Source organism: Phycodurus eques, chromosome 22, assembly GCF_024500275.1.
Source record: "Phycodurus eques isolate BA_2022a chromosome 22, UOR_Pequ_1.1, whole genome shotgun sequence".
Taxonomy (NCBI): Eukaryota; Metazoa; Chordata; class Actinopteri; order Syngnathiformes; family Syngnathidae; genus Phycodurus; species Phycodurus eques.
Window position 1 is genome coordinate 6,470,001 of NC_084546.1, and position 19,891 is coordinate 6,489,891.

At 38.5% G+C, this 19,891-nt stretch overlaps 3 protein-coding genes and 1 non-coding gene across 4 annotated transcripts in view; 1 reads left to right on the plus strand and 3 right to left on the minus strand.

The window, feature by feature from the left end:
* Positions 1-6,069, minus strand: part of gdi2 (GDP dissociation inhibitor 2) — a 7,148-nt gene extending 1,079 nt beyond the window's left edge. The window contains exons 1-8 of the mRNA XM_061667541.1: positions 5,922-6,069; positions 3,700-3,807; positions 3,371-3,470; positions 2,257-2,391; positions 1,995-2,193; positions 1,584-1,715; positions 368-467; positions 58-229 (exon numbers count right to left, since the gene is read on the minus strand). Of these exons, the coding sequence (XP_061523525.1) occupies positions 58-229; positions 368-467; positions 1,584-1,715; positions 1,995-2,193; positions 2,257-2,391; positions 3,371-3,470; positions 3,700-3,807; positions 5,922-5,966 (991 nt within the window). The 5' untranslated portion in view covers positions 5,967-6,069. The remainder of the gene's footprint in view (positions 1-57; positions 230-367; positions 468-1,583; positions 1,716-1,994; positions 2,194-2,256; positions 2,392-3,370; positions 3,471-3,699; positions 3,808-5,921) is intronic.
* A 1,261-nt stretch (positions 6,070-7,330) lies between these two features.
* ankrd16 (ankyrin repeat domain 16) lies at positions 7,331-11,680 on the minus strand. The gene is made up of 7 exons (XM_061667621.1): positions 10,535-11,680; positions 9,583-9,803; positions 9,463-9,505; positions 9,260-9,368; positions 9,009-9,170; positions 8,581-8,659; positions 7,331-7,853 (listed from the first exon to the last, which is right to left on the minus strand). The coding sequence occupies exons 1-7, from the start codon at positions 10,864-10,866 to the stop codon at positions 7,705-7,707; spliced, it is 1,095 nt and encodes a 364-aa protein (XP_061523605.1). The 5' UTR covers positions 10,867-11,680; the 3' UTR covers positions 7,331-7,704.
* Positions 10,357-10,444, minus strand: trnay-gua (transfer RNA tyrosine (anticodon GUA)). The gene is given in 2 exon segments: positions 10,357-10,392; positions 10,408-10,444. It is a non-coding gene; the product is annotated as a tRNA-Tyr (tRNA).
* On the plus strand, positions 11,657-17,264 carry glt8d2 (glycosyltransferase 8 domain containing 2). Its single transcript, XM_061667622.1, has 10 exons — positions 11,657-11,755; positions 12,956-13,010; positions 13,601-13,693; positions 13,757-13,940; positions 14,119-14,236; positions 14,558-14,642; positions 15,051-15,163; positions 15,251-15,417; positions 16,092-16,204; positions 16,275-17,264. The coding sequence occupies exons 2-10, from the start codon at positions 12,992-12,994 to the stop codon at positions 16,451-16,453; spliced, it is 1,071 nt and encodes a 356-aa protein (XP_061523606.1). The 5' UTR covers positions 11,657-11,755; positions 12,956-12,991; the 3' UTR covers positions 16,454-17,264.
* Positions 17,265-19,891: the final 2,627 nt, after the last annotated feature.

The window sequence follows — 19,891 nt, forward strand, 5'->3', positions numbered from 1 at the left end:
GCAGTCGCTTACCTTATAATTTCTCTCTCTCGTGTGTTCAATTGCGTAAGTACACACCGTGCTTCCTGTTAACCTGGTTCTGGGGGATGATGATCTGGCAAGAATTGATGTCGCCCGTGTTGCTGATGGGGTGACTCAAGATGCAGATGGCCCTGATCACCTGGCCCACTTTGGAGGTTTGCTCCATGAAGTAGCTGGGGTCGCAAATCAGCTGCTTGCACCTGGCGATCTGCGGGACAAACACATACCATGAAGCTGGAAGTTCAGGACAAAAAAAAAAAAATGCTAAAAAACGGACTTTAACCTAATTAGCATTTACAGTGGTACCTTAACTTCCATCATCATTCAAAAACCGAAGCATACTTACCTCGCCCTCGGACTTGACTCCAACCACCTTTCCGTTCTCCATCACTATCTCCTCAATGGGCTTGTTTAACATGTACGTCCCACCGTAGATGGCACTCAGCCTAAAAAGGGGAAACAATTCATAGCTGTTTTCTTTTTTGCTGCTTCTATCAACATTTAAAACTGTTTAGACATACAATGAACCACCATATATTAGCAGTTAGGCATTTGTATGTTTTTTTCCTCCCTTATTCGCTGAAAAACTCCCCGATTTGATGTTAACGTGCTCAGGCCAAAGTCACGTCCAATATTTTAAAAAATATATATATACATTTAAATAAATAAACAAACCTGTCACCATCTCGTGGCATCTATAGGCAATTACAAACCTCTTTTTGGGGTTTGAAACTATTTAAGGAAAAATGGTTGTTATAGTACACGAGTGTGGAAGATTCGCCTTTGACACAGATACCCAAAAATTGACACGTCAGAGTAGCAACAGAAACGGCAGATGTGTAAAATACTCATCAGACAGCGAACATAGTTTTCAACAACAGGCTGAGAAAAAGCGTCAGTGGTAACTGGTGTAAAACTTTACACTCCTGTCTCGTATGGCTCTAGTTGAACATCAGAAGGAAAGTTGCCAGGTTGACTAACCATTAGGTTAAAAAAAATATTTAAAATGTAAATTATTGCATTTATTATTATTACAATAATAAAGGTATTACCTTTTTCTGTAAAATAGCTAGAAAAAAGGTTCACGGCACCAACGTCCTGAAGTATTGAAACACTTTTAATCCTTTGCTATAAAGTATTGGTTATTTTGTTCCTTTTGTCTGAGTTAGGTGGGATTGTTGGCAGACTCACATCACATCTACCATGATTTTTTTAAGTTGGTCGCATTCCCAACCTATTTCCTTTTTGGAAACAACATTAACACCGCATGCGACTTGTCCAATCCATCCTTCCCTGTCTGTTTGTAAAATGTGTCCACACAGCCACTTCTAAAACATTTGGAGCATCCCGGGAGCGGAGTTATAACGCTTTGGATGAGACTATCCTTAAGATAACGACCACAAGAACCTTTATGCCGCGGGCGGAAAATCAAGCACTGTCGTGACTTTATAATCGATGATGCTCTGGCAACGGCATCACTGCAGAATCGATCATGTCCGTATTGCAACACATCGGTTGTATGATGAATTTCAAAACCCCTGAGAATCTGGTGGCTCTCATACCTGGCAAAGCCTTGTGGCAGTTCTCCCAAGCCGTACAGGGGGTAGAGGTATGGGCTCTTGCCATATCTGGCGAGTGACTCACTGTAAAGCTTTATCCTGTTTATTGTGTTGATGCAGGGCTGATTCAGGTATCTGAACAGGGAGATGAGAACGTTTGTGAACATTATCATGAAAAGTACATGCATTCAGTCATGATTCAAGCTTTACCTTCACAAATACATTCCTAAATAAGGGCAATTTGCTACAGACGAATAAAAATGGTTAAACAAGTTGTATGATTTCAAAATGTCACCTGCATTTAACCAGACCTTGTGAGTTACTGTTTCTCGCACTTAATCAACATTTTAGGCATGTTCAATGATTTTAAGTACATGTAGGAAGTCTGACTGTACAATTGCAAAGACTACTGACTCATCTGTGCGGTAGAGAGCGAGGGAGTGGCCAGTGAAGTCGATGACATCCTTGCCCAAGTTGAACTTCTCGAAAATAGCTTTCATGGTCGTCTTGTGGGGGTCGAAGCCTTCCAAGGTTTTGGGGTCGTTTTCGTCAAAGTTGGCAATGTAGATCAGGAATTTCCTGAAGCGTCGTTTCTCAAACATGCCCATCAGACCTTGACAGATTTACACAGACAGTTTAGGCACGAACACGCATTTGTCGTTCCGAAGTGGCTTACTCGACATCAGAGCCTCGGTCTCCGTGGAGGGGACTTTGTAAATTTTGCCGGCCTTGTACACAAAGCTGCCCTCGATCACTTTGAAATCCAGGTAACGGGTCACCTGGGTGATCAGCAGCATGCGGACCAGTTGACCTGAGAAAAATGTTTCAGTCAGGCTGTTTTCATACAATGTCAAATACATTGTTACTCAAAAGTACAGCATTCTGGGGCTCTATTACATATACATATGCTTCAAGTCCTCAAAGTGTGTTTAAAACCAGTCTTTCCAAGGACAAAATCAAATTAGCTCCAGTTAGAAGTATGGGTGAGCATAACAATCGATTAAATCGTGAAGAATTTGGTGGTTGCGATGGAACTGATCATTGATTTTTGGAAGCAATTTGAGGCAAACTGGAATTCACTCAACTACTTTGTGGTCTTAAGATCAACATCATGATGTCAACTTTGGGAAAGTTGACCAACATCTCCACGCAGACCTCTCCCATGAAAATAAGAGCTGAGAAAATTTTGAAATATTCTTTGATTTCATTATTATTATATGCCAATTATTCTACATTGACGTGGCCTAAAATGCAGTCATGTGCACCTGATGTTACAACAAAATAATAATAATTCTACTTTTTAAATCTAGATAACTTGAGCAAGATGTTACAGTTTTCCCTGCATATTCAGATATTTTTTGGGGAACCTATCCCCCATTATTTTCCGTTTTTCTGCTCAAGTCTTGGATAATAAAAGTATTATTTTGGCATCATCTTAGTGCCTAGGAACAATGTTGAAGTGACTTGAGGACCTTCATTTAGTCAATAGTAGAGCTTTATCACCATCTTGTGGCATCTCAATGCCAAGGAACTATGTTGACATGAGTTGAGGGGCTTCATATAGACAAGAGTAGTGCTTTGCTGCCATCTTGTGGCATTTTGGTGGCAAGAAACTATGTTGACGTGAGTTGAGGAGCTTAATTTAGACAAAAGTAGTGCTCTGCCACCATACTGCAGCATCTATAAACAACTGTAAATCTTTTAAGATTATTTGTGGGAGGGCTTGGTCGCTATCAATCATTGTATTTGACAATCGAGTGTAAATAACTATGCAGTGGAGGAAGGCATACCATTGGCCATGAGGAATTTTGGGACGAGGTCCACGTTCCAATCCCGACCTTTTCCCATGGACTCGGGAGGTTTGCCGGGGAGGTTGAAGCGTGCGTAGAGCTGAAAGGACACAGAACCAAAAGTACGCCACGGATGGTGATGCACTTCAACTAAGCAGCTGCTTTAAAAAAAAAAACATCCTCAACAATGATGCTGCTTAGACAAATTCACTGTTCTCAAACATGCATGAAAAGAAAATATTTTGAAATTGTTGTTTCCATCAATTCAATCTGTTATCCGTGGTGTCTCCTTATAAAAACAAATAAATAAATAAAAATAAAAAACATACATCATCCAAAGGCGTGATGGAGGCACTGTCAGCTCCATAGTAAGAGTTGCGGTCCATGTGCAGCACCTTCTTCCCCTTCACCGACATGATTCCAGACAAGATGCATTCCTGCCAGAAGAAAGCATAAAATTACAATTGAGGTTAACATCTATGCAAGACAATGCAAACCAGTTAGTTGTGCGGGGTGTGGGGGGGTTGGGATCCCCAGTTTACGGCAGTCCTTTTGAAATGACAAAATTGCCAAAAATGCTCAACGTGACATACATGTAACATGACAGATCTTTGACATGAAGTTGTGCCATTTCAAAACAAACTTTAAAAATGTGTTCTACGTAACCCACTTGGTCTGAGTTACAGCCCACATAATTTTCCTTCAAGGAGAAATGGGTCTGGTTTCTTACGGGATATGAATCTAAACATTTGAGTTACCCTCCCTCAGGCCACGAAAGTAGCTTCAGTGGAAACATCGAGATAACAGGAAACGTTCAGCTTCACCTTAAACCAATAAACTGGCAGTAAACTGGGGAGCAGGACGCTGCTCTCCAATAAAGAAAATAAAAAAAATCACATGACACCAAATAACTTTTGCTCTGTGACCTTTGTCAAGTAGCTTAGAATTTACTTTAGTTATGTCACTCTCACTTGCTTGGCATCCCTTAAAAAACAGGCAAACCTGATGCACTGTAGTGAGAGAGGAAGGATGGCCTGCTTTCACTTCCTTTCCGTAACATTTATTCAACGCTTAGGAAGGCTAAACTGACTAACAGAGTACTTACTGACACCAAGGAAAAAGCAAAAATGTTTGTTTTGAATGCCATGATATTTTATGATGTGTTGTCGTCCCTCCACCCCCAGATTATTCAATGTGTTAACTAATGTATGTTACAAATAGATCTTTTGTTTCGAACTACACTACAAACTGTGCAATTGGGACGACAATTGTGATGTGTTCAGATCTCCGGCTGCAAATATCAGCATTGCAATTGGTTCTTATAGGGCTCGTCTTCTGAATAGTCCGGAAAGTGCTGCTTTGAAACAGAAAGCTGTCCCCTTGAACTGCTCCAATCCCACGGTCATCACGGGATTTGCCTGATGTCATGTGTCAGCCATTAACAGTTGACTGAAAAACCAAGCAATTTCATTTGTAGATTACATCATACTTTTGTCGTGGGCCGAATACACGTCCTACACGACAACATTGCACTTTGGAGTTATTTGGGCCTTTGCGCTATTTTAAAACCAAATTTGAACCTGTTGAACAGAAAGTGAATAGTTTCTACATTATTTAATTCATTATATATATATATATATATTTTTTTTTTAAATCAATCAGCCAATTAATCGGTTATCCGAATTTTTTTCCTGACAAATATTGAAATCGGCATCAGCATAAAAACATCCGTATCAGTCGGGTCCTAGTGAACACCCAAAATATTGTCATTTGAGGACAGTTAACATGACCACCCAAAACGTAATATTTAAGTCATTCAAGACCAATTAAAGTTGACATTTCACTTACTTGCTTCCTCTTGAGCATACTGCTCAAATGGTGACTTTGCATTTAGATAGAATTAGTAGTTGTATTCTAGTTTATTGACTGTCATTTATCGAGTTGAACTAAATGTCAACAGAAATATTACTTGACACTCAAATTATGACTTGAGTTATTCGTGACCAACTAAATTTGTCATTTCACTTAACCTGCTTTCTCTTGAGTCTTGCGGAAATAGTGACCACACGTTTAGATTAAACCAGCTACTGCAGTTATTTGCTATTATATTGGCTCTCATGCATCATATGGAAAGAAATGTCAATTAGAAAAAAATATATAGTTGGAAGAACACAACACATGTTCAATTAGAAATTTACAGATCGTTGTTATCGGGCGTAGCTACCTTAAATAGATAGGCTAATGTTAGCACACTAATAATCTTCGATTAATCTTCTCCCGACTAAGTGGCCTACCAGTGCTAGCATTCGGCTGTCAACTAACTTTCGACTCCTGCAAGCCTTTCAACAACGGCCTAAATTAAATTCAATATATTAATGGGACGTTCCTGTTGACGGATATAGGAAGCTGTTAAATTAGCAAGGTTTTAGCGCTAGTTAGCGCTAGCCGATGCTAATTAGGCCCAGTTAGCCTTGAGAGCTAACCTCGCGGTTAACAGGTTGCAAAGCGTTTCCGAATCGATGCGAGCGGACTCGTTGAAGAATTTCCTCACCGTCAGTCCGGTGCCGAGGACGATAACGTCGTATTCGTCATTCATTTCGAAAAAGCCTTTGGATTGTGGTGGCGGAGCTCCTCGACAGGGAAAGAAGAAAAAAAATGGAGATCCTGCGGGGCTGAAGTGGTAAGGGGCTGGGCTCAGGGCTGGGTCTCAGGCGGTGCCAGGCGACTCCGGGGTGGGGCTGGCGCACGTCAATCACTTGTTGACAACAACTTAGCAAAGTTAGCACACAGGCCAAAAATGTTTTTTAAAAAATTTATATATATATAGTTAACATGATAAACTCAGCCATTGTAGCGCTAAATGGTGACAGCAAACTTGACAGCAAGGAGCAGATAGCGAACAATATATATATATTTTTTTAAAAGATGCCAAATGCTTGCTTCAAGCTGTTTATTGGAACTAGTACTTTAAATGTAGTGTAAAGACACTTTTTTTTTTTAAAAGAATTACACGCTGTGTATTTAACCCTAGTACATATCAGGCTTTACGAAAGTCCGCTAGCTTAATGCTAACACATAATGGGAAATGCTATTGACAGCCGTAAGAAACTTGCATCGATATTGCAGTCGTTATTAATCTTTCAATAATTTATTTTGGGACAAAAACGGTAGGAACACGTGCAAACAGAGCACAGAACAATGCTCACAGACATGCATATATTCTTTATCCTCTGTGAAAAAAACTACTGCTATTATTGCAGCTTAGTTTTGCGATGGTTTTCTGTGTTTTGTCATCAAATCTATGTGTATTATGTTTCGATGTATTATACTGCCCCTGGTGGTTAATGCGCCCACACTAAAAGGAGCAGCACAATGAACTGCAGTAAACCATGAAATCATGATGTACTGTTTAATTCTTTACATTCAATATAATTATGTTATTACTGTATTTCTTTTCAAAGTACAATATTGTAGAGTGCTATTTTTCTTATTCAAAGCATTTTTGTTGGTGTTTTTTGGGAGGCTGGCACGGATTCATAGCATTTATTTTCAGTTCAATGAGAAAAGCGATGACTTGCGATTTTTGTGTTTTAAGATACGAGCGTGGTCACGGAGAGAATTAAACTCTTAAGTCAATGCACCACTATACCACCATAATGACCAACATTAAAATACTGTCTTAATTTAATAGAAAGTCTAAGTATTCATCAAAAACACAGTAGCGGTCCTATTCTGGAAAAAGTATATTAAATACTATTGTAAGCCACTGTAACATTTTGCACAGTTTGCACATTGCTTAAATATAGGAAAATAAAAACTGTACTTAAATAATCCATCCATCCATTTTCTGTACCATTTATCCTAAATAATAATTCAATTCCAATGTATTACACATAAAAGGTCATTCAAAATTGTACCTAAATAAATGTTTAAAAACAAACAATGCACATTTATTTATTTTTTTATGAAATACAGTTCAATTGTAGTGAACAAATGTATTTAAATACAACTCAATTGTATTTAACAAATGTACTGCAAAGGATTTAAAAGGGTTTAAGCCACTATAACATTACATACAGTTTCAATATTTAATTCAGCGATTTTTCTTCACAAACTACCACACATTGAGAATTATAGTACAAAGACTTTTTTACTCAAGTATCTATACTTTGTTTGAATATTTATTTTTCTGATGACTTATTACTTTAACTCCCTCCATTTGAAAACAGATTTCTAGACTTTCGTTTTAGCTACCGAAGAGGGAAAAAATAAGAAAAATGTCGATGTTTCTTTCTTTATTATATTAGAATTATCATGCCCTTGAGTGGATTTGATTAAACGTAGTTGAAAACTTGCATGATGTCAGATTTTTTGGCAAGTTGGCATGCCATGGTGCCAGATGCATCCTGGGAATCTTCGAGCCCGAGCTGCAGCAACGTCCTGGCAGCTTCCGCGTGTTGACCGATGGAAGCCATGTGGAGAGCTTGTGAGAGACAAAAAAATCAGACAGTAGTACAGTAGTGAACTCCTGTATAAACAGAAGTTAGCCGCTGTATTCATTAAACTATAAGAGCCAACCTTAAATTTGTAAATTCCTGTTTTATTTCTGTTCAATTCCCTCAATTCACATTTATTCCCATGTAAAGTTTCCAAGTTTGAAAATTCACAGACTTTTGCAACCCTGTTAAGAAGTAGTAAAAATGCTATTGATCACAAGATTCTTTGCTCATTTTAATGCTCATCACATATGCTTAGCATCGACTTGGTAAAATGTAATTATGTTTGTAATATTAGTAATTTGCAATATTTTTCACATAGATAATATTGTACTGAGCTGTACAGTAACCTTTCAACATGGCAGTAAGTCGCGATGTCACGCACAATGATGGTTTTGAACCCAAAGTTAGACACTCAGTTGAACTCCAAATTGTACCTGTTTTTGGGGCATTTGAATTTGGAGGCTCCACGATAATTATTTTAAAGTTTACTTTTACATGACAATACAATATACAATCTTAAAACATTAAGGCATTGAATATAAGTAGGTAACTTTATTATATATATTATTTTAATGGAGTCTGAAAACAAGCAGCGAGGTAGCCAAGTGGTTAGCATATTCTGGGTTTAACTCTCACTCTGGCTTTCCTGTGTGAGGACAATTGCTATCGAAAATAGAGGCATATGCTGATGGAGTGTGACAAACTGCTTACCTGTTCTTCCTTTTTTGTCCCGAACATGAAGATCTGCTCCCAAGTCTAGCAGTGTCTTTATAGTGGAAACGTGGCCTTCCTAAAAACAAACGTACACATATTGCAATCGTACAATCTTTTGCTTGAAAACAGGGCTGTCACTCCGGTATGTATTCACATGGATGAGAGTTGTGGTACAGGCGTTCCCTCTAGTGGTATGCAAAAGTATCACAGCCCAAGTAGAGTTCAGTTGTATTTAACTTTGAATATCACAACTTTTTGTTTTTAAACATTTATTTAGGTACAATGTTTAATTTTAATTGCAATACCTTTTATTCAAACCATGAAGTGCAGTTTTTAACATTTTCTTAAATTTAAGCGCAGTGAAAGAAAGCATAAAATGTATGTTTTCAGACAAAATATAAATGGGAACATAACTATAATCCTACCTTGGCAGCATAATGCAAGGAGGTGAGCTGCGAGCCAGTGGCCCTCTGGTTCACGTCAACATGGAGCTCTCGTACTAGGAACCGCAGCGCCTGGTCCTGGCCAGTGATAGCCACCTGGTGCACTGGCTGAACCCCAAGTATGTCGGCTGCAGTTGGAGATGCCTACAGTGCATATAAACAAGTCGTCTTAAGATGCCCCATTTGAATATGTGATGTAAACCTTTTAGGTCAACATCTAGCAGTGTTTCTACCTGATGTTTCTCCAAAAGGAGCCTGGCCAATGAGATGTGTCCGTTCCTCACAGCGTCCATGAAAGGTATGACTCCGCAGCTGTCTTTGTGGTCTGGGTTGTAGTCACATCTGGACAACACGTTACGCTCAAAATGACAGCATTGTGGCAGACCTATCTGAAGTCTAATATAAGATACCAGATGCTAGATTGTGCATAACGTACTTCTCAAGCAAGATGCCAACAACCTCCTCACGGCCATGCATAGCTAGATGACAAGCAAATAAGGCAAAATATGAAATGCATAGATAATGCAATTGGATTCGGGACGTGAGAACAGCTCACCCGCCGTGTGGAGAGGTGTCCTGCGCGTCTTACTCTCACTTCTCCACACATCCGGAGCGACTTCGAGGAGGTAGCGGACCACCAGGGGATCGCCCTCCCTGCAGGCGATGTGCAAGGCGTTCCAGCCATCTTTGTTTCTCAGGAGCGGGTCGGCGGAGTGCTCCATCAGCTCCCGGATCACGTCCAGGTTCTTCCGAGTGCAGGCCATCATCAGAGGGGTCCTGGGAGGGAGATTTGATCAAAAAATGTCATCAGATTGTGTAGAGATGGACTTTTTCCACCTCAAAACCTATCTGAAAAACCTACTTCAATATGCTTATTCCCATAACATTTTGGGTTTAATTAGAAAAATAGCACTTTACAGTATTTACCTTTTTAAAAACCTAAAAACAACAACAAAAAACATTTGTGCATCATGATAATTCAAAGCGCATTGTGTTGTTCCTTCTAGTGTGTGTGCCTTGTCTACCAGGTGACAGTATGAGACACATAATAAATACACAAAGAAAACGGTCACAACACCTCAGTAAGCTGTGGAAACATTAGTCGTTCTTCAAAAGTAAAGAATTTATGCCGGTGAGTATCGGTCTATTGTCTGTCTACATGTGCTGCCGCACTGTTTGTGTGCAAATATCCATTGTTCAAAGGGGTTACTCCTCCCACAACAATGAGGTGGGTTTCTTTAACATTAAAAATTAAATATAAATAAAATAAAATTTTTAGCCCTGTCCATAAATGTAAATGACATTTTTTAATAATAAAAAAAAACTGCACTCCTTCGAGCCGGATTCGAACCAGCGACCTAAGGATTTCAGCATTTAGCATCTACAGTCCTCCGCTCTACCAACTGAGCTATCGAAGGGGCTGACAACCACTGCCTCACAGTTATCTCTTTTATTTATGTACAGTTCATGATTTGGTACCATTGGTGTTCGATTATTCCAAGCCTCACCAATCCGCCTTCTTTAAGATGTCCACTTTCGCTCCCTCCTGCAGTAGATAGCTGACACATGCTTGGTGGCCCATGGAAGCAGCTTCGTGCAGTGGCCGCTTATAGTCGTTGTTGTAAACTTCCACATCGGTGCCGACTTCTTTTATGAGAAACTCTAAAATATCCAAGTGTCCGTGTCGGGCGGCGTAGTGTACGAGAGTGTCGCCGGACCGCCCGAAGTGTTTGTCTCTGGCAGCCTCCATTAGTCCGCATGTCTGCATGTGTTTTTTCAAAGAGCTAAGGTCTCCGTCCTGGGTTAGCTTCACCAGCATTTTGAGCCCGTCTTCGTCCATGCTGGATGAAAAGTCAGCAAAACCTCAAAAATATCTCTTTGAGAAAATATATCTACATTTTTAAGAAAATGAAAACATTTTGTTTATGCTTCCTGACGGCAAACTGAGATGCCGGAAAGATGTTGGCCAACCATGAACTTGCAGGGACGGTTAAAACAACGATTTAAGTCATTAGAAATACATTTCTATCGTATTAAAAATATGTATATATATTACGTAATATGACAGCTTTCAATAATACTATTGTGTTACTTCCAAATATAGTCACAAATTTAGCAGGATCACTCTTTTTACAGATAAACCTAAGCCGGCCTTTCAAGGAGGAGCGAATTATGGGTAATGTAGTTGTGAAGACAAGAGGACTGAATCGTTTTTTTGGTGTTTTTTTTTCATGTAAAGTACTTTTTTCACTCAATATATTGATATTTACTCAGTTAATGTAATTGTTCTCAAACTTTTTACACCAAGTATCACCCAAAAAAAATACTTAGCTCTCCAAGTGCCACCATAATGACGTGAAGTTTTAAATGCTGTACATTTTATTTGTTTAATTCGGTGATTCTTTCACGTAGCACTAGATAGAGCCCGCACTTAACACTTGTAAAATACATGCAACACTCGTACTTGCCTGAATATGGGGCTTTAGTTCAAGGTTTAAAAAAAAAAAAGTATACATTTTTGAAGAAAACAACTATAATTCAAACTCGGACAGCTAATCCTTCTTCTGGCCACAAATGGGAGCGAATGATCAGAATCTTGGAAAATGAGACCAGTCCCATCGGGGAGAGAGAGAGGAAGGAATAATGGTGAAGTGGGACGGTTGGTGGGCTTGGGCAGTCTCATTCCTCAACATGGACCTTGAATACCATCCAGGACACTTTTCCTTCTGGCAAGTACCCTTAAACATACTTCATATAGTGAAAGTCATGTTTCATAATGTAGTTTGTCATTATCTCATGTGAGTTATTGCTTTGTTTCATTGTCAGCAAGGGATCATAATGTGCTACTTTTTAGTTAAATGAAAGAAAAAGTTAATATGTAGTTTACGCCTATATAGGTTAACACACACAAATATATTATGTGCACATATATAGAATTTGCGATGCATTATGAAAGATTTTAAGACAAAAGCTGTTGAATAGAATTATTATTTTTTTGCCTTGCATTTGACATCAACTTGAGCATGTTTGCATTTAAAATCTGCACTTTTATGCAATCATAAGTAAATACAGTGACAATGTATTTTTTGCGTAAGTAAACCTGTCTGGTAAACTGTGGTTTAAAATGTGTTGTGTGATTCTATTGGAAAAGTTGTGAAGAACACAGGCTGGTTTATATTTGATCTTCGTTTACTATGCTTTCGATAATGGAGCATATGTGTGGCTGTAGTGAACAACGCGTGTTAATTAGGGGGAAACAATGCACGGATATGTTCCAAGAGTAATTGTCATTGCTGGCTGGTTCTGGAAACTTTCTGAAGGGAGCGTTTCAGAACCTAACCAGTACCAGATGCTTTTGGCATCTTAAAACAATGACAAACAAACCAGATACACATGAACTAAGAGTTTGTGTCCTGCTGAGTGTTGGAGTTTCATTTGACCCTGCAACATTCAAAAGCAGAACACTGATAAGCTTATAAAAAAAACTAATAAAATGAAACATGCAGTTATTAATTTAACCTGACGTGATAAGGTAGGATGACGAGATGTTACATGTTTTATTTATTTCCTGTTGGAAGGAAGTGGTCGAGCCCTCTGGAAGAAACCCCCCCCCAAAAAAACAAAGCTAAAGCCATCTGGCTTTGGTTTTCCCCACCAACCAACTGAGCCCTACCCTGACACCCCTAATGTCAACACTTTCCTCACAAACCCAATGATACACACCACATATTAACTAAGTCGATAGATAGATAGATAGATAGATAGATAGATAGATAGATAGATAGATAGATAGATAGATAGATAGATAGATAGATCTTGTCTGAGTAATATGCTTTTTAATTATGATAATACAGCATTTTTATTTTCAGATAATTAGACATTCATTCGCAAACTTGCAACTCTCATCTCTTTGTGATTATCTTTTACAGATTTTTCCACCTGGTGCGGGTACACGAACATGAACGATGACTCTTCTAAGAAAAAGTGAGTATTAAATATGTTGTAATATTTTCTGAAAAGAACATTTGGCCAGCAGCAGCACAAAGGAAACCTTCACAGTTAGTATTAATGTATGGTATTAGTAGCTATACAATGAAATGGGATTAAAGTGCACTCCCACTTTTCAGTAAAACTGACACATAAAAAAAAAGACAATTACACATTGTACATTTAAACACCAACATGTTCAACCAAACCACAGAAAAACAGCATCATAGCAGCACTAAGCCTCCAGGCTTCTGCCAGAAAAGTCTGAACATCTGAACTTTGTGGAGGGTCAATTAGAGGCACTTTATATTGTGTTAGGTGAGAGCTGACTCCCATTTAACATGACTTGGAATGTGATCAAATTGTGAACACAGCCCCAGTTACAAGAGGGTGTGCACACTTATGCAACCACATTATCTAAGTTTTATATTTTTACATCCCTTTTCAAAAATATTGAATTTTTTTCAATTAAGTTGCCTCATTTTTGTACACCACAAAAACCTGGCATTTGAACAGGGGTGTGTAGACTTTTTATATCCACTGTATATGGACATAAAAGTGCCAAGAAGTTGCCATCCGTGTGCCAGTCAATCAGGTCCTGGTGGTGGTGCTGGTGCTGATGCTGTACCTGCTCTTGTACAGCTCGCTACTCAGAGCTTCCAGTCGACATAAAATTTCAGGTAAATGAAAATAATTTTCATTTTTCTGACAAATATCAAGAATTAACGGCGCGTCCTCTCAAGGTCCCTTTAAGAAACTCGGTGGTACCGTGGCAAGAGAGATGGATAGTGTCATCCCTGTCGTCATCTGCGCATCAGAGGAGCGCATGGGCGCAACCATGGCGACCATCAACAGCATCCGTAGCAACACGGACGCGAATGTGCTCTTCTATATTGTCACGCTACGGGATGCCGTCACTTTGACCAGGTATGACCTTATCATGATTATGAATCATTATATCAACAATTGTGGGATTGCAGTTGTCCACCAACATTTATTTGTCATTAGATTGTCGATCTCTATTGTGAAATGTCATTTTGAAAACTTTTTTTCAACAATGCTTATTGTCCATATACAGTACACAGCGTATGTATCCCTCTTTCAGACGTTACATAGAGGAAACCAAACTAAAAGGCATCAAATACAAGATCTTGGAGTTTAATCCAATGGTTCTGAAGGGGAAAGTGAAGCCAGACTCCTCCAGACCGGATCTTTTACATCCAGTAAGTTAAGTTAAAAACTAGGATCCGACCGATATGGATTTTTTTGACGCCAAAACCAATTCCGATATTTGGCAGAGTAAAATTCCAATAACCGATCAATTTAAACTTAGTTTAAACTTCTTTTTTACTCTGTTAATGCTTACAACAATAAAGATATGTACATGCAGAACATTTTACCGTCTTACAATACTTTGTCCTTTAGTAGGCTCATTTTAAAAAATGTTTGTTTGAACCTGAATGATCTTTGTCTTACAGTATGTTGTAATGTGTTAATGTGTTAAAAAAAAAAAGTGGAAATGTGTTGACGCCTTTGTTTTGCAGCTCAACTTTGTGCGTTTTTACCTACCACTGCTTGAGATGAACCACGAGAGGGTCATATACTTAGACGATGACGTCATTGTACAGGGTACGTATACTTGCAAGTTTTTCAAGATGTGAAAAACTTGTCTCGTAAACAATTCTTTAAAAACGAGTCTTCCAACTGTTTATTGCCACTCACATTCTAAGTAAAACTAAACAAAAAAAAAGAGAAAATTACACATTTAACCAAAAAGAGATAACAAAACTAGAATCGATGTTGGGGTAATTACTAACTTTTAAAAATCAAACATTTTAACACAAGCGGTGTAGCAACACATGTAGACAGAAACTATAAAAATACTGAGAGAAATACAGTAGTCTTTATCCTCTGCGAAAAAGTATTATTGCAGCTTGGTTAGAATAGTGTTCTTCTGTGTTTTGTCATCAAATCTACGTGTATGGATGTATGTATGTATTACACCTCTTCTCTCCTCTTCACCTCTGCCTGCCTCAGGTGACATTCAGGATCTGTTTGAAATCAAACTAAAGCCGCAACACGCCGCTGCTTTCGCCACCGACTGTGACCTACCCTCCACTCACGAGATGGTGCGCAGTGTTGGCATGCAGGTGGGTATTGTCAATGCATGCGTAAATTATCATCGGTTTCTGCAACTGAAACACAAGGGCCTCTCCTGTGAGTGTATCCCCTTATAGACAACCTACATGGGCTTCCTGGACTACAGAAAACAAGAAGTGAAAGCCCTCGGCATCAATCCAAATGACTGCTCCTTCAACCCTGGCGTGTTTGTGGCAGATATACATGAATGGAAAAAGCAGAAGATTACCAAACAGCTCCAGAAATCCATGGAGGATAATGTCAAGTATGACAGACTGTTTTCCATTCTCATTAAAGTAAGATGTGTGATTTCCTCTAGTCAAGCAGCAACGAAAGAGCCTAGTCATAATTTTACACTGGTATGTCATTATTCCAAAAAATCTAATCACAACAAATACAAAGTTAAAAAAAATAATTATTTACCGGGGTTAAAATGTGGAATTTGAAAGAGTGCACTATAAAGGATTGACTGTGAGAGTGTATACCAACATATTTTAATAAAAATGTCATAAATGGGAGGTGGAGGAAAATATGAAGTTTCAAATACCAGTCAATGTACCTTTAGGCTTCCGGTAGAACAACAACAACAGAAATGTCAGGAAAAGCCGACTAGAACAGCTGAACTGTATTTGGGGTTAATCAGAGGCACTTTAAATGGTGACAGGTGTGTGCTGACTCCCATTTAACATGAGTTTGAATGTGACACAGCCACATCCCCAGTTTTAAGAGGGTGTGCACACTTGTGCAACCACATTACCCGAGCGTTGTTGTTTTTTCACCTCTCGAAAATATTCACAAAATGATAAATTTTGGTAAGTGCTGCTGCTCTAAGCCTGTTTACATTGATTAATGTCATTTTTAGTGCTGTGTTCCTTGTTTTAAGGCTCAACTAAAATATTATGATGATGATGATAACATGTTTTGTTTCCTGTGGACCAGGCTAAACACCTACAGCAGTGCTATGGCAGGGGGTGTGGCCACTCCACCCATGCTCATTGTTTTTCACGACAAATACACAGTGTTGGACCCACTCTGGCACGTCAGACATCTCGGTAAGATCATCCACACAGCTGTTTAATTAATGAGGGACATGAAAAATACTTTTTCTTTGTGCATGTTTAGGTTGGAGTCCAGATTCTGGCTATCCCGAGAGCTTCCTGAAGAAGGCACAGCTTCTGCACTGGAACGGCCCATTCAAACCGTGGGGGTACCCTGCCGTTCACACGGAACGCTGGGAGAAATGGTTCATCCCAGACCCTTCCAGGAAGTTCTCCTTGATGAGGCCAGAGACCAACAATTAACAAGGACTGTAGGATGTACCATATCTGAGCCATATAGGGAGGGGCTAGTGCTAAATTACTTTACTTGCAGGGAATAGGGAAAATCCGCCGCAAATAGCGAAAATCCGAGAGTAAGTGACGCCCATCCATCATGGTTTTTAATTGCCTATAGATGCCACAAGAGGGCAGCAAAGCACGTTTTTCTATCAGACAAGGCTATGGCCTGACAAAAGGACGCTCCTCCCCTCACTTCAACATTTGGCCTGAGTACAGAAAACAACAAATATCAGGTGAGTTTTTTTTCAGCAAATAACGTATTTTACATAATAGTTTCATATGTGCAACGGATGGGCAGTTGATGAATTTTCCTGTTTTAACACAAATTGTGCTACCATCATGTAATGCAATACAACGGTCATGCTTATCTCTGTGAGATCAAGTTCAGTAAAAATAAGAAATACTGACGGAAACTGATTCCTGACAAATTCCACCATTCCCACTATAATAAAAGTGCTGTACTGTTAAAGTAGTTTTTTCAAATATATATGCAGTAACACTGTATAGAAATAAAAACTATGCATATACAGGATAAAGTATAACAACCATCCATCCATACATTCATATATCCGTACAGTACATGCAATATATGAACAGCACAATTCATATTTTGGTTTTGCTGTTAAAAAGGCGTTTACTCTGAGTTAAAAGGTGAATTAAAACAGATTAAATATTAATATATTACATTTGTAGGTACATTTCATGACTTTCAGTAGCACCTTACGGAGAGCTACAAATATATACAACATGAAATATACAATATGTAAGGTGTCAGTTTAATTTTTTTATGCAGTAATTTTTTAAAAGAAGAATACTAATAAACATCATAATTATATAAACCAAAACAATTATATACAATGAATCATAATTATATAATGTACATATAATTATGACTACTCATTTATTACTGTCATTATTATTTATTTATTATTAGTATTTTATTATAGCCTTTAGATACATGATATATATAGTACTAATATACTGTTTGTATATTTTATCACATAGGAATAGTTTATTTCATTTTACTGCTGTAACAACTGAATTTCCACTCTGGGAATCAATAAAGGATATCTTATATTTTTTATCTCCCAGGATCATCTTATAGCATGAATAGAAAAAATCAACGAGATAAAATAGCTAAAAAAAAAAATACAATAATATATAGAACAAAAATACAATCGACAATATATTGTATTAATAAAGTCCGTTTTGTAGCAGCTAGTTCCATAATATTTATTAGTTGGCTCATTAATCCTTAAATGACTCAGAGAGCACACAAAGCATCATTTGTTGTTGACTGACTTGTGTTCTTCACGAAAACTCTTGAGCTCATCCTCAGACAGTGAGTCCTTTGAGGTCTGTACGCAGGTTGATTTGGCCCTTTCGACATTTGTAGCGCCTTCGGGGGAACTGGGTGCAGTTGAAAGATGTCAACGGCAGAGTTGTGAACAGAAAGTCTCTGGATAAATTTTAGTCATCGTCCAGTCTTCCATTGTCATCATTTACGGCTGAGCTGGAGCCAATTATAGTGCCAGACTATTTAGTGCTTTATAAGTGAGGCGAAGGATTTTAAAGTTACATTTTATATTGTATAGTGAAACCAGTAGTGTGGAAATATGATATCTTAACCTCGTTCTAGTCAGCACTCGGGCTGCAGTATTTAGTTTGACACTTTTGGATACGGTAGTCAGACAATCAGCTCTTTCTCTGACTTCCTGTTTTTAAACCTGTGAGAAGTAAGCGCTGATGATTCACATTCATCAGAATGACACATTCTTCTAGTGATGATAATGATTTATGATGTATATAGCGCCAACTTTGACAGATTTCAACTGCACCCGATTAGCCCGGAGGAGCTACAAGTGTTATTAAATCCACCTGCCTTCAAATCTCAAAGGACTTACTGTCTACAGATGAGATCATAGTTTTCACGAGGTCATCTTGAGAACACACAAGTCAACAACAAATGAAACGGTTTGTATCTTTTTTTTAACAGGATCTGATCAATATATTATTCACGAGGTCATCTTGAGAACACGCAAGTCAACAACAAATGAAACAGTTTGTATGTTTTTTGAGCAGGATCTGAAATATATTATTAGTAATATAGTTCAATATTTTGTCCGTTATAGTGTAACTTTATACTGTCCCCTCCAAATAACTCAACACACAGCCATTAATGTCTAAACCGTTGGCAACAAAAATGAGTAGACCCGTGAGTGAAAAGGTCCAAATTGCCCGACCGGGACACAAGAGGCTTACAAGTGTGTGGGACGCCAGACACAAGGTGCTCGGACGACTGCACCAACCAGGACCGGGCACAAGGTCTTGGCCGACAAACCAGGTCAGCTGAGTTAGTCTTCCTGTTTATTGACCTGTGGAATTAAAGCTGGTACTTAAATAGTTGGTTTAATTAATAATCATGATGCTTAATGGTTTATATACAGTACTGCAGCATCTTTTGATTTGCGACACTGCGGTTGACATCTTTTAACTGCACTCAAGTTCCCCCACCGCAGGCACTGCAAGTGTTACCTAATGCGCCTGCATTCAAATCTCAAAGGACCTACTGTCTTAAGGATGAGCTCATGTTTTTCATGGGGTCAACTAAAGAACACACAAGTCAACAACAAACGAAGCAATGCGTGGAATCTTTCGGGTATGTTGCATTTTTAAACCTTGAGCCTCGTTAGTTTCAGATAGATAGGATAGAGAGATGATAGACAGAATTGTGCTCATTCCCATTTAACACGAGTTTCAATGTGATTGATTAACTCTGACACATTATCGCAGTTGTTTTTATGAATTATTATAAAAAATTTTTTTACAATTGAGTCGTAGAGATTATTTTAGGGTTGAAAAGGTTTTGAAATAATTGATTTTTTTATTATAAAAAAATGGGATTTAACAGGGGTGTGTAGACATTTCTACAAATTTCTCAAGGAACTAACTCAGGTCAGACTTTGAGACTATCTGACCACCAGAGGGGGTAATAGTGCTGAATGAGATAGCTGATTGTCTTCTGTAGAGGAAAAAGTCTAAATATGAATGGACTTGAAATTTTCAACATGAGATGTCAAACAAAACATATTTTGCTGTACCTAGTATTAATACACTGGCTTAGGGTTAGATTCTGAGTGCTAGGCCCACTTGGTAACCTTAGCTATAAAAGGCTTTGGTTTTGTCCATTCCTGCACATTTGTGACAAAGAAACTCCACCGTCTGATAACCCCAATTCTTAATAGTACTATTTGCTTTTGCAAAATGGTGACACTGCCAAGAGTGACGTTATTCTAGCATAGACGACAGAAATTCCTGTTAGCACTATTTTAAGCAGGCACATGCTTTAGCTTAGCACAGCTCAAGAGGCATAAGCAAGCCATAACAGGAGCAATTTCATGT